This window comes from Nelumbo nucifera, chromosome 3 (genome assembly GCF_055504915.1).
Source record: "Nelumbo nucifera cultivar China Antique chromosome 3, China Antique-T2T, whole genome shotgun sequence".
NCBI lineage: Eukaryota > Viridiplantae > Streptophyta > Magnoliopsida > Proteales > Nelumbonaceae > Nelumbo > Nelumbo nucifera.
In genome coordinates, this window is record NC_142651.1 from 5,834,695 (window position 1) to 5,857,150 (window position 22,456).

At 36.8% G+C, this 22,456-nt stretch overlaps 2 protein-coding genes across 11 annotated transcripts; one reads left to right on the forward strand and one right to left on the reverse strand.

Annotated features, from left to right (window-relative positions):
* Positions 1 to 80: 80 nt before the first annotated feature.
* Positions 81 to 9,883, forward strand: LOC104592978 (myb-related protein 315-like). 9 transcript variants are annotated; one of them, XM_088899893.1, is made up of 7 exons: positions 99 to 1,484; positions 1,585 to 1,712; positions 1,858 to 1,933; positions 3,321 to 3,395; positions 8,140 to 8,403; positions 8,506 to 8,635; positions 8,802 to 9,881. In XM_088899893.1, exons 5-7 carry the CDS (start codon positions 8,271 to 8,273, stop codon positions 9,352 to 9,354), a joined length of 816 nt encoding a protein of 271 aa, XP_088756019.1. In that variant the 5' UTR covers positions 99 to 1,484; positions 1,585 to 1,712; positions 1,858 to 1,933; positions 3,321 to 3,395; positions 8,140 to 8,270; the 3' UTR covers positions 9,355 to 9,881. The 9 variants fall into 9 exon arrangements, with proteins under 9 accessions (XP_019052562.1, XP_088756020.1, XP_088756019.1 ...); XM_019197013.2 differs by having other exon boundaries at positions 1,628 to 1,712; XM_019197017.2 differs by having other exon boundaries at positions 81 to 1,712; positions 8,506 to 8,628; positions 8,802 to 9,883.
* Positions 9,884 to 12,926: 3,043 nt separating this feature from the next.
* On the reverse strand, positions 12,927 to 20,937 carry LOC104592980 (26S proteasome non-ATPase regulatory subunit 6 homolog). 2 transcript variants are annotated; one of them, XM_010252568.3, is made up of 9 exons: positions 20,538 to 20,749; positions 20,318 to 20,432; positions 14,984 to 15,074; positions 14,733 to 14,878; positions 14,422 to 14,641; positions 14,129 to 14,237; positions 13,595 to 13,763; positions 13,296 to 13,487; positions 13,054 to 13,193 (listed from the first exon to the last, which is right to left on the reverse strand). In XM_010252568.3, the coding sequence occupies exons 1-8, from the start codon at positions 20,671 to 20,673 to the stop codon at positions 13,313 to 13,315; spliced, it is 1,161 nt and encodes a 386-aa protein (XP_010250870.1). In that variant the 5' UTR covers positions 20,674 to 20,749; the 3' UTR covers positions 13,054 to 13,193; positions 13,296 to 13,312. The 2 variants fall into 2 exon arrangements, with proteins under 2 accessions (XP_088757054.1, XP_010250870.1); XM_088900928.1 differs by having other exon boundaries at positions 12,927 to 13,487; positions 20,538 to 20,937.
* Between the last annotated feature and the right edge of the window lie 1,519 nt (positions 20,938 to 22,456).

The window sequence follows — 22,456 nt, forward strand, 5'->3', positions numbered from 1 at the left end:
AGTTATTTGAATAAAGATAAATAATTATTTAAAAGATAATAAGATATAGAAAAGTGTTTGATTAAATAATTACAAATTTTACATAATTATTTGATTCAATAATTGTTAATTGTTTAATTAGATTAGATAACATTTGTTTACTAACACATTAATACTTAAAACTGGATAATTTATATAGTAATTGAATTTTTATGTGATTCATGGTGGATATTTGTGATTAAATACATATATATGATGGATAATTGGTTATTTGATAATTAATGGTCGTTATTTTTAAATTATATAATTTATTTAATTACTTGTTAGATACTTAGATTTATGATTAATTGTTGTTTCTAAGTTCTAATTAATTTTTGTGCATATGCATTATAATAGTGTAACACTGTGAATCTGTGAGACCGTGATACACTGATACTTGGGAGTTGGGATTTAGAATTTAGAATTTGACCATTTAACCCTTCAACATGGCACCCAAAAAAAGGAAGAAGAAGATATTTGTTGGAAATATGGCACTAGGGTTGATGGAAACCAACTCCATACAAAATGCAACTTTTGTGGGCAAGTTATGAAAGGTGGTGGTGTGACCCGTTTGAAACATCACTTAGTAAGAGGATAACCTAATGTTGTTAGTTGCCCTAAATGCCCATAATAAATTTCTAAAGCGATGCAGAAACATCTCAAAGAACAAGAAATGTTGAGAAATCAACGAGAAAATGATAAAAAAAATGATTAGAAGAACATTGGAGCCTAGAGATGATGATGAAAGAGAGGAGGACATAGAATCAATACCTCAATATTTTAACATCGATGATGATGATGATGATGATGCAGAGCAAAGAACATATAACATGGGAAGACATGCATCATGAGCTACACAATGGGAAGAGGAGCAACTACAACGATTTCAAAGAAGTAGGTTTGTATTTGTAGATTAAGAGTATTAGGGAGTGGTGGTTCATCACAAGTATCATGGTCAAGGAGTAAAAGTAAATTGTTTTGTACACCGATTATGAAAGGAGCGTTTTCAAAGCTAAATCCTTTTAAAAAATCTTCATCAAGTAGGGACACTCTTAATATTGAAGAGATTGATAGATATTTATTCAGGGCCCACAAGATTTGCCACTCATTACATTGCACTACAAAGTCTTATTTCTCAAAAAGCAGCATTGAGAGTCATGATTGATTCAGATGATTGGAGATCGTTGCAACAAAGTAAAACATCAATTGGGTAAGAAGTTGAGAAAATAATCAGTGATTTCAATTTTTGGAGAATGGCTTCTCTATATTGTAATATGATTGAGTCCATCGTTAAAGTGTTTCATATAGTTTATGGTGAAAATGGGCAACAATGGGAATTATATATGAAGCAATGCGAAGAGTTGTTTTAGAAATCAAAAAAGCTGGCCCAAATTCCCATAAAAAGATCATAAACATCATAGAGAAGAGATAGGATTCACAATTCGTCCATCATATTCACAAAGCAGGTATGTTCTTTTTTAAATTTATATTATTTACATTCAATCATTTATGTTGATTAAATATCTAAAATAATCATTAACATTATTATATTTTTTTTAATTTTAGCATATTATTTGAATCCATCATTTCAATATTCTATGGATCTCAGTGTTGAAGATTTATTAAGTTCTTTGAAAAAGGTGGTTGCAAAGTTGGAGCCTAATGAAGATAATGCTACCATTGCAATCCGAGAGGTAAGTGTAATTTTTTACATAATTATTAGTTATTATTTGTTTATTTATTGTTCATTAGTTTTTAGAAATTTATAAATTATACAATATGTTTTGATGATGATTTGATCATATAATATTAATACTTGTTATTTCAAATAACAATAAGGTCAAATTATTCCATGAGGCATTGGGAGGATTTGGAGATAGTTTGGCACAGAGAGCAAGAGATAAAACTAACCCAGGTATGATGAAGTTTTAAATTTCTAATATATTTTAGAATTATTAATATTTTATTAAGTAATTTTTTATTGTAATGATATATGATACTAAAATATTTTTATTTTATATTTTTCAACTGAATAGTAGTTAATGTAAAGTCAAGATGTCCTACATCTTCGAAAGATTGCAATAAAGGTACTATCACAAACTGCTTCATCTAGTGGTTGTGAACGCAATTGGAGTCCATCCAAAATAGAGGAACCGTCTATCCTATGAGACTCTTGAAAAGTTGGTATATGTGCATTAGAATATGAGGCTAAGGGTTAGACAACTTACTAGAGATAGGAGGCATGATGAAGTTATTTTGACCCAATTAACCTTGATGACATATATGATGAAGATGATCTAGTATTGTCATGGTTAGCTGAGAAAGAAGATACATCAAGGGTGTTAGATGAGTCAGGTGATCCACCAAGACTTGATGCCTTTATTGCTAGTCAAATGGGGGTAAATGTTGATCAGTGGGTCAGAGAACAAGAGAAACAAAAAAAAAATATCACTGGTAGTGATGATGATGATAATGATGATGGTGGTGGTGGTGGTGGTGGTGGTGGTGGTGGTGGTGGTGGTGGTGGTGATGGTGGTGATGATGATGGTGCCGGTAATGGAGATGGTAACACTGGAAATAATCAATGTGCTAATTCTAGAGGTGGTCAACATCAAGGTGATCAAAGTGGTGAATATTTTAAATATATTCCACCAATATATGACTCAATGCCTTTTAGTGAAGAACAAAACTGTCATAAGCGTAGGGATTATTCACAGTTAATAGACAATTATGGTTATGAAAGACAAAATGAGTGAAGTCAAGCCTATGATAACCCTAGGAATGAAATGATGCAAGGCATGGATAGCATGAATTTGAAATCATCTCTAGATTATGATATGGCATGGGCCACATGGCTACTGCTCAATCTGCTCCTAGATCTAGTTTATCTGCTATGAACTCATGGCTTTTTGGTGGAAGATATGATGATAGGCAAACTGATGATTCATCTTCATACAACACACAAAGTACACAACAATGTGATTCACATGATTATGGATCAAGTTATTAGTCTCAAACTCATTATCAGTAATGCACTTGGGAGCAATATGAATATTTTAGACAAGCATATGTGAATTCTTACTCCACTAGTATGACTTGGAATGAATATTATTGTTACGTCAGAGATCAGTTTAATGTTGATATAAGTAACTTTCAACCTGCACGTAACTCCTTATGGTACTAATGGTCGTCATTTCTGATTCTAGGTACAATAATAAATTGCCAACTCATGACAATTTTTATAATTTTTTATGATTTTTGTTTATTTATTAAGTATCTAATTTTAATAATATTTTATTTAGGTTGAGAATAAACTCCATCACTTTGTTACCATTCACCAATTTAATGAAAGCATGAATATAATGAAAGTGATCAAGGTATGTTTTAACTTCTAACTTCATCATATTGGGATTCACATGTTCAATTTGTAAATTATAATAGATTGAAAATTTGAAGTTGGAACTGAATTAAGTACTTTATTAGATAGTATGTTTTGTTCTCATATATTGATTATAATGTGTTTTTTCATAAAAACCACTAAAACATGTTATTTTTATGCATAATAGCCCATTTATGTCTTATATTTAATGATATTGATGTTTATTTATTATTTATTGAAGTATTTATAGCATTTCCATGTGTTTCCATGCGTATCTTAATTTTTCGTCCGTATCCATGCGTATCCAAGGTGTATCCCGATACATCTCTTAAGTTTGCCTTTCTGATATGTATTCCGTTTCTGATACTTTGAACCTTGGGCGTATGTAGTCCACGAGTCCAACCATGACATGGCGCTGGCTCCAGCTTGTGGACTCAGTTGATCGCTGTAGCCTCAGCTGATCATTGAATTCCCCCATATTGAATCGTTGAGAGAAAGATTTTCCAAGTTTGTTGATTGTAGCCTCAACTAATCGCTGAATTGCTAGAACAATTGCTGATTGTTCTCCATTTTTCTCCTTTGATGATTCAAAGATATTTGAGCAAAGAGGGAGAGGGAGAGGGAGTCCTAAGATGGAGATAAATAGAAAAAAGAAGAAAAGAGGAACCAAGTAAACGAGGTCGATAGAAGAAGTGAGGATATATAGGAAAGGATTAGAGGATTGAGATGGGAAGGGGAGAGAAATTCCAAGGAAGGGTAGAATGAGAGGGGGGAGGGAGGAAATAAGTTTGTTCCGTGTAGATTTGTCAAATCAGAGAAACAAAAGCTTAGAAACGAAATCTACATAGTCTACAGGTTTAGTAGTTAGTAAGTAGTTGATGGGCATGAGATGCCAAAACAGTGTATCTTCTGTAAATGGTTTTGGTAGTTAGTAAGTAGTCCACGAGTCCAACCACGATGAACACGTTTAGGTCGGGACATGACGCCGCCTCCGGCTCCACAAGTGTTGTAGGGGAGGTGGCTCCAACTCCGGCTCTGCAAGTGTTGCAGGAGGAGTCTCTGGCTCCGTTTTGGGAGAATTGGGAGAGAGAAAGAATGAGAGAGGATGGTGAGGGAAGGGAAAAGAAGAGAAGAAAGGGAAAACAATAGGTTAAAAAGGTTTTAAGAGAAAAATGACAAAAAAATAGAAAAAGTTTAGTGGGGTATTTTGGTAATTTAACGCATTCCGTCATCTAACTTAACAGTCAAGGGGGGTCTTTGTCTCATGGTCATAGTACAGGGGGTATTTGTTGCAAAACTAAGTACAGGGGGTCTTTACCACAGACCCCATAATACAGGGGTCTTTGTAATTTACCCTTTTTTTTTAATATTTTCAATTTCTGTCAGATTATTTGAGCCTGTTCTCCTCCAATCATCTAAGCCTATTTATCCAATTTTCAGCTTCCTGGTAGGACATGCCTAGCACAAGGTTTCACTGGTCTAGAACAAAAGCCCAGGTTCAACTTTAGTGTCAACGTAGAGTCTGGGCTGTGTTTGGGCCCATCCTTAGCATTATTCATATGCTCATACATTCCATACCTATGATGTTTGAATGGTGCAAACCGGATTGACTGGAGAGAAACAAGGGGAAGGATTTCAGTTTTACCAACTCATCTTTCTTTTAGGGAGATAGGATCAACCATCTTTGCTTTGGGAATTAGGATCAATGACATTTGTCTTTTTGTCATTAGTTTACAATTTTATATATTTTCTTAACATGTGTTATTAATAGGAGGGGGGGGGGGGGCAAATTACTCAGGCCTGACCCCTACTTTAATTTTGGACTGGACTTAGCTCATTAAAAACTAAGCTTGGCCCAGGGTCTACCCCTTTTGTGTTGCTAAATAATCTTCATAATGTTGTATCAATATGTTTATGAATATTACATTCAAATATATGAAAAATATTTAAAAACCTTTTTTTAAAATATCATATATATATATATGTAGGCGCACATGGCAGGCCCCAGATTGTGCCACATGGCATCGGCCGGATGAAGTTCTGGCCATCTATCCCTAATTGCCTCCAACCACTCTATGGTAAGGTCAGTTATAAAAGGGGAAACCCAACTCAAGGTAAATCCATCTTACTCACTCTTGCTCTCTTTTATTCTTACTCTCAAGAGATCTCGTCTGAGCTCTTAAAGATTAAGTTATAAGCCCTCGTCCCAAGTCTGGTCCGACCCCTCATTAGCACCTGACTAACTTGACCGTCAAAATCTCCGCCCCTGAAATAACACCCAAGGCCTCTAACATGTACTCTTCTCCTACTCACAAATTGGACCCATCGGCTTCGAATATCAATTAAATTACCTTGTTGCTCTTAACCCCATCTTGATATATATATAAGATTGAGGTGAATGGGAATTCCATGAATAAAGGCTATGGACAGGAATAGGATTCCTTTCGAGCCCTGGCCATATGAAAGAATCGTAAGATTTGTAGGTTGTTTAGGGAAATTGATCGGTAATTAAACCAAAAAAAACATTCTAGCAGATATGCGTAGGCGTTTGCAGGCATGGGGACCCACTTGGGAAAGCTTGTTTGCCAGCATTTCACAGTATAAAAATGAAATCATCCACACAGGAAAACGAGAGTGAGATAGAAAAAGAAAAAGAATAAAGCAATATAGAACTTGTCATGATTCATGAATTAGAAAAAGAAAAGCCACAATTGGCTTGGCTTGGTTTTATATATGATATGATATGATATGACGAACCAGGCTGGATCAAAGAAGTTGTAGGCAGATCTAGGTCCATATCTTCCAGATACGCATCTTCCAGATATTTCCTTGATCCAACTCAGATCCAATAAACTGGGCCCCCATCTGATCTGACCCAAGTTAAATTATTAGTTTAGGTGGAGTTTCAAGGGAAAAAAAATAAAGATCTCGCGTCTTGGAGGAGACTAATGTTTTCATAATTTCATCATCAAGCCTTATTCTTACTATATAGAGTTTGGTTACATGAATTCTGTTTTGAATCTTTTTTGGTAAATTAAGAATGAGTTGATGGGATACATAGGTTGAATCAATAGGAGTTTTTAGGGTCTTGAATGTTTGTAATGATCCGAGTCCCATAATAATGTTCACCATATTCTCCAATACAATACCCTTTCTTTACCACAATATATAAATAAAATAGCCAATAAGCAAAGCTTGGATTTTAAAAGTAAAAGCACTTCCTTGAATTTTTATTACTTCTCCAATAAACCCTGATTATTTTTAAATACCTTTTTCTTAAACAGAAATATTGACCTTCTATTAACTCAGGGGAAAAGTAAGGACAAGCCCAATGCGGATTTTTGAATTCCACTGCAGAACTATTAACATTCAAAATGTTAAAACCCCCAATTCTATACACTAATGCCTGCTCATGAATTGGCATCAATTCCGAATTGGCACCTACTCCAACTGTACTTTGGACCTAGAAATTCTGACCCTGGGCTGAACTGTTATTCTCCCTTATCTCAGTCAATTAGGCTAAGCTTTTGTTTTGGGGTCAGTTCTATGGATTTTGTTATAAACCCTATAAGGTCAAGTTCAAGACTGAAGTGACATTTGACAAAGTTGAAGTCAAGTAGAAAAATAATCCTACCCTACTGGATTTGGTAATTCCCTCTCCGCCACCTCTCGTCTCCCTCTTTCCCTCTCCGCCACCTCTCTTTCCCTCTTGTCTCCCTTCAACGAGAAAGAAGGGAAAAAAAGTAGGGGACAATGAGATATTCTGTCAGCTCCTTAGATGTGGAAGGCTTTGAAAGGTTAGGGTTCCACAGCGATAGAGAAGAGGGTAGAGCTTTTAAAGGTTAATATCCCTCCACGGACCTATGATGAAGAGTACATTTTGAAGATGTTGGTTGGTGCAGGAAGTTATAACAAGGATAAGTTGGGTATTTTTGAAAGTTATAACAATCATGTGATGCACATTTGAATGGCTTATGACAGAATGTTAACAGTAAAGAAAGTATTAGTCAATTGTCAAAAACAGGAGAGACACCGTTAGTCAATTTTCAAATAGTAAAGATATATTTAATCAATTAACTAAACCATAAGGGTAATTTAAAAAACTTACCCTTAAAAAAATAGAGATATTACTTAGGTTTTGGAACCATGGTTTGCAGGTTCTAGAACCAGCAACAAAATGAAAATGCTTTCCTAATTGTATTTGTGAACAAGATGAAATGCAAACACAACAACGAAAAGAACACCCCCCCCTCCCCCCCGCCCCTAAATCTCTAATACCCTTCACATTTCTCTCCCTTCCCGAGGGTCCATACTGTGTTCATTTCATTTGATCGTATCTCTTATGGATACACTCCTTTTATGTTTTCAATACTTTAAACTTCGCGCCTTTAATAGTTTATATTCTAATTAAGTTGCTACCAACAAAGCATCTCTCTCTCTCTTCTCCCCACTTCCCCACAAGAAGAGGAGAAGAGTTGCCTACAACGACAAAGTTAGCCAACTTTTAAGGGGACTAAGGAATCCTTTTAATCTTAGTTATTAAAGCTGAAAAAGCCAATAGAAGACGACTTTGGATGAATCCCACTTCTTCTTTTCTATGGTTTTTGTTTTTCTCTGTAACCAGTAAGAATAGTTCTAAAATTTAATGGAATCCATGCTTCTACTTGTTAACCTGACTCTTTCTCATTCAATCATGTATTCCTTATAAACTATAATTCTTTTACGTGTGGATGAACTGGCAGCATCTTTGCTTCAATTATAAGCCCTTCTGGTGTACCCCCTGTATTCTCCGACTGCCATTTCTCTGGGGTCTCAGCTTCTCTCTCTCTCTCTAGTCTTTACCCAGTTCCTTCTATTGACAAACGTTGGTGGAATGGGGAGAAAGCCTTGTTGCGAGAAGATTGGATTGAAGAGGGGTCCATGGACAATCGAGGAAGATCATAAGCTCATGAACTTCATCCTCAACAATGGCATACAATGCTGGCGTCTTGTTCCCAAGCTTGCAGGTGCTTGCAGATGAACATGCTAAACTTTTCTTCTGTGTTTTAATCTGATAAGAGTTAATATCATAAAATGATATATTGTCTGGTTTTTGGTTGATGATTTAGGTCTCATGAGGTGTGGGAAGAGCTGCAGATTAAGATGGATCAATTATCTGAGGCCCGACCTCAAGAGAGGAGCGTTGTCGGAGGTGGAAGAGGATCAGATAATCCAACTCCATTCTCGTCTCGGTAACAGGTCCTACACTGCATACTGTCATGCCTCTGCTTCACTTATCCATTCAAATATAGTGACGCCTTTATTGACTGTTGAGTTTTATTAATTAACAGAGTAATATTTGATGCAATTTGTATAATAAATAATGGATTCTTTTTCTTATGAACGCATTTTCAATTCTCTGTAGGTGGTCTAAGATTGCAGCCCATTTTCCTGGTCGCACAGATAACGAAATCAAGAACCATTGGAATACGCGAATTAAGAAGAGGTTAAAGATCATGGGTTTAGACCCTGTAACCCACAAGCCAATTGAGCAACGCGAAAAATGCAACTCTGAAGCTGAACAACTTTCACGGTTTCATTCCCAAAGAGAGCAACAGAAAGATTTAAAGATTGAGCCGTTGGACACTCCAGGACTAGAGGACGCTCCATTGCCTCAGATGGAAGGAGAAGACAGTTTTCAACCAGGTTCAGATGAAACGATCAATGTTTTGCATGGTTATGAGATGTTGTGGGAAGACTTGGACATGGGAATGATGATCAATCCAGAAAACAATCCCACAAATAGTTACAGTTCTTCGTTTTCTTTGGAAGATTCTTTCAGCCGATCAACTGGTGAATCCTCATCTCTGCAAGAAGACTCTGGGCAATGTTGGATCAATAATGTAAATTATTCAATCCCTCAATGGGATTTGTTCCATAACGTAGACGATATCTTCCTTTTGAAAAATAACCAATAAATGTCTGTTCTCTATTCCCTAAGGCCCTGTGCTCCCAGGTATGAGTGATCTCAAGGAAGGAAGAAAAAAAGAACAAAGCACAATATAGTTATTGAATATCTACTTGTGACAATTGGGATTCATGTCATCTCATCTCCCTCTGAGTTTCAGAACCCAAATACTCTATTTCCTAATTCACCCATCTCCTTCCCTTAGGTTCGTTCAGTTAATTTCCATTGTTTTAGTCCCCAAACTTGTATTTCTTATTATGGGTGTTCTTTCTTTTAGTTCCATTTGATTACTTCAAACAGTAAAGATCAAATTTGGGCGACAAATGAATCAGTAACTGTATATCATTACAGCCTGAAAAGATTAATCTGATAGGGGTGGAGGAGTGGGTTTGACTCCTAGGATTGGACTCACTGTACATTTTTATCTTCTTGTATCTTTTCTGTAAGTATGTTTTCATATGTAAAACGTTTGTATGAAGGCTTGTCCTCTAATCAATGGAATCTCAATTATTTCTATGACAATTTAATGTCTGTTGTTGGTTCGTGCCGGCCGGTATCTTATCAAATTGGTAGGACTAAAGCTGTTAAGCTAGTAAGAACATATATACTATAGAAAATGATTGCAAAAATACATATGGAGAAAAATAATAACTGTTTATAGACTTTTCTCTATGGAATATGAACTATTGAACTTTAAAATAGTCTGAAGATTCTTTTGGTACCTTCTCCCATTTGGTCAGAACATTGGTCTGGTCTGGTCTGGTCTGTTTCATGTAAGAACAAACCAGAGACAGAGAGGAGAAGCTCTTTTAAGGACCAACTCTTCAGCTCTAGTTTATTATATATTAAGTGCATCCAATAATGGAAACAAGGAATCAAATCAAAGAAGCACCAACTAAGTGGATATTCGAGAGTTGAACCCCACCCGTTCATTATCATTTTAACACTTATTATTCTGTTTGCCATTTTTAGAACAACAAAGTTGTATTTAGTTTTCTAATGTATATTGTTGTTGAATCAGAGACCCACCATCCAGGAAGGTGAAGCCCTTTACAACGACATAATAAACCTGCAAGAAAATCGAGTTTGATTAGTTAAGGGATTAAAATTTTAAATGAAGATGGTGCACCCATGTGACTGACGACAACCCTCTACTTCTCACAGTCGTCATCATCACTCAAAACAGAGAAAATGATAAACAAATACAGACGTGGCTATACAATAAAGATAAGATCAACTTTTAATGAGATAAATAAATTAAAGCTAGTGCATGCTTATTTATGTCAAAGTTAAGTATCCACTAGAACAGAAATTAAGCATCTTTTGTTAGTATAATATGATTTAATAGTAGTGTTTTCCTAGTTAATCACTACACTTGTTAGTGGTGGTGTTTGGCTGCTGTCAGATTTGGGCACGTGGAATTCGTGCCAGTGGACTGGGGGCAGGGCCTATGGATGTTTAATGAAATTCCAATCAGACGGCTCTAAAGGTGCCCAAGTGGACAGACTGATACATCCTTGTTGAATATTATTTTCCTAATTAATATCCACGGCCTGAGCCTAATGTGGATTGAGAGAGGTCCAGCGCCCAGCTGTTTTCTTTAATTTAACTAATCGCCGGCAAGGGCGCAAGGCGGCAATACAAATTCGTGTAGTTGGGGTGCTTTTAGAAGATAAAATATGGTGTTGGTTCAAGTTCAATGGATCTCTCTATGCCATATTATAATAGTCCTTGCTCAAAGTCATAGTTGGTCAGTGACTCGGGGAGGAGTGTTGTTAGGGTTCAGCTTCTTTCTATGAAATACCACAAAAAGAAAAAACTTCTTTCTGTGAAAATTTATGTTTTCTTTGCCGTTTACATCAAAGTAAATTAGCTTCAATATTTTAGTTCAGAAAAATTTTACATCCATTTTATGGAGAAATAAACGCAGCCTGAACCCTGGGAGGAAAGTAAGAAGAAAAAGATGATGAACAAAAACAAAATGATAACCATAAAATATATAAGAAACAGATGAGAAATAGGTATGATAACCATAACTTTTTTTTTTCTATGTATTTCTTTGCACATTCTCATTTTTAACAGGGGAAATCCCATTATCCATACTTCTAACTGAAGCAAACTCCCTACTCTGTTGAGTGTTGAGGTCATTCTCATATTTGGGAACTTTCTTCCATGAATCATTTTACTCAAAAGAAAATCAAAACTCAAAAATGACCATTAATGAGGGAAACAACAGTTGGGTACCCCCCCCCCCCCCCCAATAAAAAGCAATTAAAAATAGAGAAAAGTAAAACCTTTTATCATCCCAATTCCGTTCATCATGTAGAGAAGCTTTAATCACATTCACAGCCAGAGAAATTAGGGTAATTTCACAATTCCAAAAAATATTATTTAAAACCTTTCTAGTAGACTAATATAAAGAATAAACAATTCAAATATGAAAGTCTAATCATGCATCTTTCGTCTCTATCCTTCAATCCCCTGCCATATTTGCACATCAATTTTCTCATCAGCACCCACTCACCCAGTGAGTTCTGAATCGAACTGGAATGAAATAGAGCCAGCCAGGCGTTTATGTCTAGAAAAAAGTACAAAGTAACCTAGGATCAGTGTTGCATGGATCCGATCAAGGTCCAAAAAATCGTTACCTATTGGCCCGTATTATTCGATACGTATCGTATCAGGCCCTTGTAGTATCAAGTCAGGGCCTGGTTTAGAGGGTAATCAGGACTTAAACCGGCCCCTTTGAACCAAAATCGAAAAAAATAACAAGTAAAAGCTAAAAAAAAGGCCGACACCGGACGATACACCCTACCGGCGTATTGGCCAGTATCGATACTTTTAACCTTAGATCCGATGTATGTCCAAGTGCCCAACATGAACACATCATCCATACAGGAGAGTCTATACAATAGTAACTGGAAAATTAGTTTTGGAGTCCAAAAGAAATGCTGCTCGCTGCATCCATCTCCCCAACCTACATTCATAGAAAAAAAAAGGCCTAAAAGGCTGCTACACGTTCAAAATATGATAATGGGGCTGGACGGCTGGGGCAGAAGCCTGACGTGGATCGCAGTATACAGACATTAAAATAAGACGATACCCCCATCTGAGGGATTTGCTACAAGATTCCACGTGGTTTTATTTGAGGGATCGCCCTACAAGATTCCACGTGGACGGCTGGGGCAGAAGCCTGACGTGGATCGCAGATATACAAGATCCCTCAGACGATACCCCCATCTGAGGGATCGCCCAATATACGAAACTGGAAGAAAAGAAATCCAACTTGCAACAATTCTACTTCTTTCCCGAAGTCGGTTAAAGAGTAATAATTTGTCTAGTTGTGGTTTTATTTCATCAACTCCAAGATGAAAACTTGCACACCAATTATTTCCACATTATGCATCAAAAAGAAATACTTATACAGGTGACAGTTAGGGTTAAGGGAGGACCAGAGTCCAGAACCAGGGAGTAGATTTTGGCTTCATTCCATTAACCCACTCTTGGTTCTTGCTGGCATGTCTTGAAACCCCCGCAAGGATTGATTTCCTTGCATAAATTGGAACACGATGTTAATCTGGATTTTGACATTCAAATTCTCAAATTAGATTTAAAAAAAAAAAGAGGCAGAATGTTAATTCGAGAATTCCATAGATTAATGGGTACAACCATCCGGCCCATCCCTTGATAATCATACAAATATCAAATATCGGGTATGGCACAAACAATGAATCAGGGAGGCATCTCTCATCCATTGGTAACTTTTCTCAACTCCAAAGGCAACTACTGACCTGCAGCTAGCTTATCCCATTTTCCGCCCCACCAGGACCAGGGTCACGCATCTTGACCCTAATTAATTGTCAAAGTCACAGCAACAACAGCTCTTAAAAAACTAAGTAACAAAGCCTACCAATAAGTTTTCAAAAAAGGTGGGGAATATCAACTCATCACCGGTCAACTGCAGAAGTTCACAGGTCTATCACTCGAGAAAGTTTCTGGATCCTGTTTAATAAGAAATCCCCTTGCTTAATGGTTGCCTGATATAGGGCATTCTTTGCATCCGGCCTATTTGTTTCAAGGACCCCAGCAACCTTGTCAATCTTGCAGTGAAGTTTCCCCACCGCAATAAAACGGGACAGCTCCCTGAATAAATACAAGGATAATATTGGGCAGTGTCTATGAACATCTCACACGAGGAGTCAATAAAAATAACAGAGAACAAATAATCTAAGATGAAGAATGAGACTTACAGATCAATAAAGTCCACAGTTACCCCAAAGGCTGTGGCCATTGCCTCCATAGTGACACTCTTGTATGATTCCAAAAACTGAGAATACACAACAGTACGCACCTCCCTCATGTAATAACGGAAGTGTGGATGCAGGTAACGGTCTAATTTTATCTGCTCTGTCAACCCAGCTGATGATCACCACAAGAAAAGGTCAATAAACTAGGAAGAAGAGAGCGGTCTGACAAACTTCAACAATAGTAGCTAGTAGAGTAACCTCAAGGTCCTCAACCTCCCAATAGATCCTTGGGATATCCAATATCACCAAATGAAAGCCACATCCCCCCAAAGAAACCCAAGTATCAGACAACCAGATATAACAAAGCCATAAAAGATACTTGTCAATTTATTCTTTTGAAACGAAAAGTCATAAACACTGGAATACACCAAAGGCACTTGCATTATAGGTCATCATCATGTTGACAAACATAGTTTTTCTTCTACACAAAAAATGAAATGAAAAAAGCTAGTGGAAACTTACAAAGTACCCACTTACCAAATGCTGAAAAGAAGGACTTGTATTGACAACCATAGAGAGAGTTCAAAAACTCCGATAGATATGGGACTTTCCCAATCACCGTTAATATCTCTGGAGCATCCACTACCTAACATGTATTAACTTTTGCAATCAGCAAGCTCCCTTGAAAGAAGGAAAATCAAGTTGACAAGTTCCATTTCTAATGTAAACAGAAAGACCAGGAACACCTAGCAAGAGTAGATTAAAATTGAAACATCACCAAGTATAAAGAGCTCAGACCACATGTAGAAAGAAAAGGTCAAAAGATTTACCTTTTGTTTTAAAGAAACTCTGTCCAGTGATATGATGCTTGTTAGGACGGTATAGAAAATGAATGTCTCATAAGGAAAAAGTTCATAGGTCGTGAACGTTGAGATGGAATCCAGAAATAGATTTGCAGCCTTCTTAAAGTTTCTAGTAGCCATGCAATACAAGCCTTCATATACTTTAAGACGATTCTTCCTCTCCCAATCTCCTCCCTCTTCAAACAAACTGCCATCCATGTGCATAAATTAGGAATAAATTTTGAAAATGCGATTGATGCCCTGGAGATATTAGGAAATTCTTAAACATCTCATCTTACTTCTTAGCTTTATCAATGCTTTTGGAGATGAGATCAAAGTCCATATAGAAAAACCCCATCTGCAGGCTGTAGAAGACTATGTCCATCTTGTGACCTATGGCTACTGTTTTGCTCTCTGTCAGTTTTAGTTGCTCCAATGCTTTTTCCTAGTAGTACATAAGAGTGCTAAATAAGATGCCAAAAACATAACTGTGTTGTTTTTAACTAAGAGAGGATTGTTGAGGCTCAAGAAGAAAAGCATTTGCATATACCTTGTCACTGATTCGAACATAGAACAAGGATTTAGCTAAATGAGCTTCACGAACTTCACTTTCTCCTAAATTCTCTTCAGCATCAGCAATTCTGTTCAAATGCATCCAGAAGATGTGTATAAGAATAACAATTTCAAAAAAAGTAAGCAATGCTTCAAAGCTCCAAATAGATGCATCCCAAACATTCAAGAACCAAGACAGGAGTCAATAAAATAACAGAATCTTATAGCATTCTCATGCAAAGACTCTATCTATAGAAGGTAGAACTTTTCAATAATTTAAAACATAAACTAGATTCCCAATAGAAGGAAGAAGAAAATATGAAAGGATTGTTGTGCTTGGTGACTTTATATACAGAGAAGAAGCCACCACCTAAAGCTGCCACATGAAAGCTGCTAAGGTTAAAGGTAATCCCTTTTTTTTGGATATTTTGGAGAAAATACATCAGACAAGGTGAGGGGTAGCATGACCCCGGGCATCAAAAAAAAAATGTCCACAAGTTCTTTATGAGAGAAAGATTGCCCATCAACCCTGTCAGGATGACCATAGATTATCTATGGTTATATATTCCTTTTGATAGATAACTTCTCTAAAGGCTCTACTAGACCTCTCTCCTAGTCACACAGGACATAAAATACAGGGCAAATTTCTTAAACTACCCCTACTGTTTAGCTAATTGACAAACTGTACCCTTACTGTTTAACTATTGTCTTAAACCACCTCTACTGTCTCTGACAATTGACTAGGTCTACCCCTACCATTAGCATCTGTTAATGTTTCGTCAAAATCCATACACGTCACACCACATGATGTATAATTTTTTTTTAAAACCCAATTACCCTTTGTCCCTCTTCTGTAAACCAGGCTTCTGTAAACGAGGTAAGAATCACCGGTCATGTCTGCATCGTCTCGTAACAGATCCAAACCCCAATGGCATTGCTCACATGGCTATCAGATCTGCAATAAACCATAACAGATGGAGCCACCGGAGAGATCGACAGTGGTGGAGAAGAGGATGATGTTGGCAAAGAGCAGTGGCAGCAATTGCTTACCTCTCAGCCATTGATGAGATCCTCCAGTTGATTGAGGATCTGAAGCTGTCATCGGACAACGAAGTCATGGACCATGCTGAGAGTGTTCTACAGATTGCGGTGTCTAAGTCTAAGGCTTGAGGAGGAGAGTTCCCTTCTACTCTGAGAACTCTGCTGAGGATGAATGTGAGAGACGACAGTAAGGAGCCATTCTAAAGGGTATTCTGAGGAAGGTGTTCTCAGCTCTCTGTTTTCCCTCTAACCAGAGACGCCCATCTCACTCTTCAATCATTAGCGATCTGAGAGATACTCAGATCTGAGGGGTTATACAAAGCTTAGAAATAAATGGAACACATACAGTCTGAGACAACCGCTGGAACCACACTAAAGGACCAAGTGAACTTCTTCCTTAGCTCAGAAATTCATCAAGACGGCATCCAAATAATTTTTTGGTGGTTTCAATTCTGGAACCACCAAACAAACCAGACATCCTATTAGGAAGTCAAAACCAAGGTGATGTATCCCACCATGAGAAAATGAGATTTCTTTTTTTTTTTTTTTTTTTGATGAATAGAAAATGAGATTTCTTTCAGATAGCAATAAAAGCTGAATGGGTGTTTGTTGTTCCAAATTGCAGATGTTGCAGGTGAAACAACAAGAGACAATGGATCACAACGGGCTTTACAGTTAGATATGATTTCGGTCATGAACAGAACATGGTACGACACCTCAGATTCAACACAGGGCTGGGCTCCATTGTAGGAGGAAAGAATCACCGATGAGGAACAACCACAAACAGAAAATTGAAAAAGTACTGAGAAGCTGCATCGTCCAACTGCACATTCTTGACCCCTGTCGCTTGGAACAGTAAAGAACAAAGACAAAGACGATGGCTGTTGAATGGTAACATTGCTGTTCGAACTGACTAGGTGTGGCAAAAATGATGGTATATGTTCGAACTTCTTAGGAATTAATTAAGAACTAGTCCCAAGTTCCGAGCTTCAAGTTACAAAGTCCCTATACCTCCTTTCCGTTTCCGATAATCCAGAAGTTAGAAACACCCAAAATTTGGCTTTTCCGCAAGACCCGTTTACACATTTAAATTAACAGGTCTGAGTGCGGAAACATTATCATTGTAATTCTTTTTGTCTTCTCATTATAAATTTACAATCCTCTGATCAGGTTCAGATTCAACTATCAGATTTGAATCTGATCTTGGAAAGCTGTCAGAGATTGTCTTCAAACTTCATCCTCTTTCATCTCCATCCATTTCAACTCCTCGGAGGCAAATAGTTGCAGATGGCATGTAGCCCATTGTCAATTATGGAGGTTCCGGAATTGAAACCTGCATCGTCATTAATGGAGACTTGTGCCTAGGCAACGTTCTAACCTCGATCCACACCAAAAGCTCCTTCACAACATGACTAACAACTTCATCAGTTGCCACCATCTTCTTCTCAAGGCACCTATTGTGTTCAGTCAAATCTCCTCTGCTTCCTCTCGTTAGAAATGCTCGTTGTCATGCCCCAAGATACTCATATCTGAGATCTGGACTGGATTTGACTGCCGGAGGAGCATGGAGCATGAGTCCGCCAGAATCGATTGTTGACACCGGAGAAGGAGCATGGAATCTGCATACTGGATCTGAGATCAGATCTGAGAGATACTCAACTCTGCACCCTGCTCATTGCCGCCACCATCGCTGCCGCTTGGAGAGAGAATGTTTGTCTCTCCTGCAGTTTTTCTCTTAACATAAGGGTAAAATGGACATTTCATCCTTTCCATTACAATTTAACGACGATGACATTTATCAGAAACAGTAGGGGTAGTTTAAGACAATAGTTAAACAGTAGGGGTATGGTTAGTCAATTAGCTAAACCATAAGGGTAGTTTAAGAAATTTCTGCAGTGAGTCACAAGAGAGATGGAAGGGATCTTGATCTAGGGAACCTTTGCCACCTGTGGCCAATTCTTGACAATGTCATCTGTTGAGTAACACTTGAATTCTTTCAATTTCTTCACCTAATGAGCCACTTTAACAGTGATCATCATCATCTAAACCTTGTTCTAACTATTTGGCATTGGCTACATGAATCCTGTGTCATATGAGAGAAATCACCTAAGCCTTCTCTTTTGGAGATTATCACAAGTATCAGTTTCAAGTGAACTACCTCCACACAAAAAAAGCCCTTATTTACGGAGGAACATGTCCTCAAAAAGGCCTAACAGGAAAACCCTCTGACCTTGAGGTCCAAAAGAGAGATTTATAAAAAGGACAAGAAAATAATCTAATGGAGTTAGTAATATAGATTTTGACATCAGAAAAAGATACATCAATAAATACTCCTTTTAGAGTATCAGTAGTAGATAAAGATTCAGATATTTCAAAATCACTAAGCCCTGAAGCCTCTTCTTAAACCCAAGTGCCAAACCAAGACTTGCTCTGGAAAGGAGGCACATTGAGAGACCAACTTATTGTTATGTAAAGAAATGGAATACAGAATTGAAATCTATCCTTGAATACCAAGTTAACCCACCACAGGTCTTCCCAAAACTTATTCTGTTACCTGATATAACATTTTACATTATGAATTGAAGAAACAAGGGGAGAAGGGACGAAATAGATTCCAAGGAAAGGTTAAGGAAGTGCTTGCATGCAACACTGCATCTCAATCATTTGCTTCCATACCATGAATGTTTGTTATCACAGTTTGCCATAACTTACCAAAAGTCCAAGGGGAATCTCCAAAGTTATTTGCTTAAAAGGAAGAAAGTTTGCACTTTTTTTTTTCTTTCTAGATTGCCCAAATGATAACCAAGAATAAATTCACCTGAAGGATCTTTGCTAGCTATCAAATGATTTCAATGTTGGTAGGCATGGTTCATGTCATCTCTAGGGTCTTTTTGAAAGTGATAAATAAGAGTGATACTATAAAAACAAAAATATATCGACAAGTCTTAGCAGATCCTATCTCTTTTGCATGTGATGCATGATGAGAAGAAAATTGTCTCTTGGTTGCAGTCTTTTTTTTTTGGCGAATAACAGGGCTTTCATTAAAAGAAAATAGTATTTACAACCATGGTTTTTAAAACCAAACCGGTCAGGGGTCCGGTTACCGGGTCGAACAGTCCGACCGTTCGAACCGAACGCTCAGCCCGTTCTGACAGAAAAATAAATAATTTTAAAAAAATAAAAAACGGTCAAAACCGTTCGAATGGTTAACTGCCCGGTTCAGCGGTTCGCTGACCAAAATCAACAGTTTTGAGGGGAAATCCGGTTTTGGGGGAAAACGGAACCAGTCAGGTGACCGGTTCCCGGTTTTCCGGTCCGACCGTCCAGTCCAGTCCGGTTTTGAAAACCATGTTTACAACTTTACATTCTATTTTACAAAGACCAAACTCTCACCCATTCATACATATTACAAATTAGCCCAAAAGATTTGTTCCCTCAAACCCCACTTAGTTGCAGTCTTACCACCTAATAGTATTGACATGAGGTCCAAATTATGGTTACTGGGTTCTGGCAGCTTTCCAGAGGAAGCTGATATTTGTTAGTTTAGAACTCAACAAGATTAGATAAAGATGGAGGTTTTTGAAAGCTTACGTTTAATTTTTTACTTTTCTATGTTCCTGCTTTCAGGCTAAGAAAGGAGGAAAAAAGGAAAATAAATTCTGACGGAATGTTGTTGGACTGCTTGAGACAGGAATTGAAATTCATAAGGTGGTATCTAGTTAACAAAAACTCCTAAAAGACAATTAAACATCGGAGAAACCATCTCTCATTCTCTCTCTCTCTCTAATTAGAAATCCGAACACCATTAGAGACGACATGGGCGAACAAAGATAAGCAACACTTAAGCAGGACAAAGCAATGACCTTTGTATCTGACAAACAGTCAAATTTTTCAAAAATGAAGAATACTTAAACATATATCTCGCTGAAATAGGTCTCTCTTGATTAAGGCCCCAATTTTTTTGGAAAAGATAAAAATAAATCCAAATTCTAATGAATAAAACCTCAAAAGACTAGCCGAAGTTGGTGCAAAGAACAATGAAACATTGAATTGATCTTATAATAAGTCCTACAGCCCCCTCTTCGTAGAAATTACGTTTCTTAAGGTGAAGGCTTTTTCCTGTATATGCATGTTTAACCTAATTTTTTTACTTCAAATTTAGCTAGGGGTGTTAAACCTCTAGATAGACCATAAATCACCAGAAATTTAACAATCAAATGAACCAATTATGAGAAGCTTACAGAAAAATGCAGTAAAATAAGAAATGAAAAAAAAAAGAAAATTGACTCACTTATCATCAAGCTTCTTGAGCTCTTCATCAATCTTTGTGCGCATGGATTCCAAAACTGCCTGATCCATCTCCAAAATCGAACTAGCAGCTAGAGTTTCGTACAGAGGAGCCATGTCTGCAGATGGAATTTAAATCTTAAAGGGAACAATGTCGTAATAAAGAATTAATGAGCTTTACTACAGAATCGTAGACCGGAAATGAAGAAGAAACGGGGGATTACCATTGGCTTTAACAAATGACAAGACTTCCTCCCTGAGGCGGACCTTCTCGATGTCCTCGACATCTGGATGGGTTAGGAGGAATAGTTTGTGGGCTAGCACAAGCTGTGGTTGCTGAGTTCCTTCTTGAGCTTCCATGGTTTCTCTCCTGATTCACTTTTGGTTCCTTTCTTCGCAAACCAAACCAGAGGGAGATTTGAGATTTCTTTGCTGGTTAGCCGTCACTAGATCGTATTTATAGACTAGCAAAAGGGTAACCATTAGAGTCTTGTACGAGTATTCGAGTAATGTGGCCATGTGGGTCAGTCGTGGGTGAGTCAGCGTTAGTGTGACGTGGCAAAATTTATGGATCAATAAATTATGCGTGTATTTGGAACCATGGAAGTTTATTGAATAAACGCTGCCTAGGCACCACTTCACATTTTCTCGTCAATGTTTTGCTGATGTCGCACTTGAGGCTATGTTTGGTTCAATTTTTATTCTTTTTCATTCTTACCTAAGATGAAATTCTAAAATGGAAAAGAATGGGTGAAAATAGGCAAAATGAGAAAATATTGTTATGAACCAAATACTTTTTTTCTTAAAAATGAATTCTTTTTAGACCGACAAGCATCCTATGTTACTCATTTTCATTCTTCAAAAAAAAAAAAAATTGTGCCATTATTCACAAACCGCCAGCTTAGTTCTCCAATAGTCAATGTTTACCAATTGGCATAGATGTTTTGTAAAAGTACTTTGCTTTTATAAAAGTATTTTCATAAAAGTGTTTTCATAAAACTACTTACATAAAAGTACTTTCGTAAAAATGCTTTTATAAAAGTACTTTCGTAAAAGTGCTTTCGTAAAAATGCTTTTATAAAAGTACTTTCGTAAAAGTGCTTTCGTAAAAGTACTTCCATAAAAGTGTTTTCATATAAAAGTACTATAAAAGTACTTATACAAAAGTAAACATGTATGGCAACAGTTTTATGGGTAGAGTTTCCTCAAAGAATGAAATAGCAAGATAAGAGCATAATATTTTTCATGTTGCAGGTTAGCCAATTTTTGTGCTATAGGGCTGATTTTTCATTCTAAAAAGAATGTGGCCCTAGGCAAGAATTTTGTAACCAAACACTAATGTTATTCATTATTGCCTAGAATGAGCAAGAATTAAGAGAATGAGGCCCAGAGCAACAAACCAAACATGGCTTAAGTGTCAATAAACGGGTTCATCATTGTTTTTATGAGTTATCCAAACAAATCAGGTACAAAGCGTTTAGTCAATAAATGTCCATGATTCCAAGCACATACTATGTGACAAGTGCCTAGAATTTTGCATGTGATCTTGACTTCCTACAACTTTTTTTTCTATTCTTCCTACATTAAACCAAGCGGGGACCCATGTGATGCATGGAAAATCTAAAAGATTGAATAATTTTATTTACTATTAATTAATTGATAAATTAATAATCAAAGTTTGCTATTAATTAATTAAAATTATTTAAAGTTATTGTTAATATTTAAAAAATAATAATTTTATTTATCATTTAATTTGATTTATAGAAAATAACTATTGTTAATTTAACATGAATAAATATTTTTTAATAAATTTCATTTTATTAATTATTTGTAGTAATTTTAATAGCTATTATTATTTTCATTATTTTTAAATTAAATTTTGGTTGACTTTAAATAAATAAAAATAATTACAAAAGTTAACATTTTTCTTAGTTTTACTAATAATTAACAATTATATAGGATAGCAACGGAGCGGGTTTGGGGTGGAACACCCCATCCCGATCCCTTTCCCGTCAAGACACTCTACCCCAGCCCACCCCATCGCCAATGTCAGGCGGGTTTAGGGCAAGGCACCCACTCCATGTTAGGGATGGAAAATGCTCGAATTTCCCCACCTCGTCCTCAATGTCGGGCGAGTTTAGGG

Bases quoted from the DNA above. Each gene is read 5' to 3' on its own strand.
- LOC104592978 (XM_088899894.1), top strand. From the start codon at position 8,271: ATGGGGAGAAAGCCTTGTTGCGAGAAGATTGGATTGAAGAGGGGTCCA. The intron at 8,404-8,505 runs GTGCTTGCAGAT...TTGATGATTTAG, and splicing joins TCTTGTTCCCAAGCTTGCAG to GTCTCATGAGGTGTGGGAAG. The intron at 8,636-8,801 runs GTCCTACACTGC...AATTCTCTGTAG, and splicing joins CATTCTCGTCTCGGTAACAG to GTGGTCTAAGATTGCAGCCC.
- LOC104592980 (XM_088900928.1), bottom strand. From the start codon at position 20,673: ATGGAAGCTCAAGAAGGAACTCAGCAACCACAGCTTGTGCTAGCCCAC. The intron at 14,642-14,732 runs GTAAGATGAGAT...CATGGATGGCAG, and splicing joins AGCATTGATAAAGCTAAGAA to TTTGTTTGAAGAGGGAGGAG. The intron at 13,488-13,594 runs GTAAGTCTCATT...GTATTTATTCAG, and splicing joins ACTGTGGACTTTATTGATCT to GGAGCTGTCCCGTTTTATTG.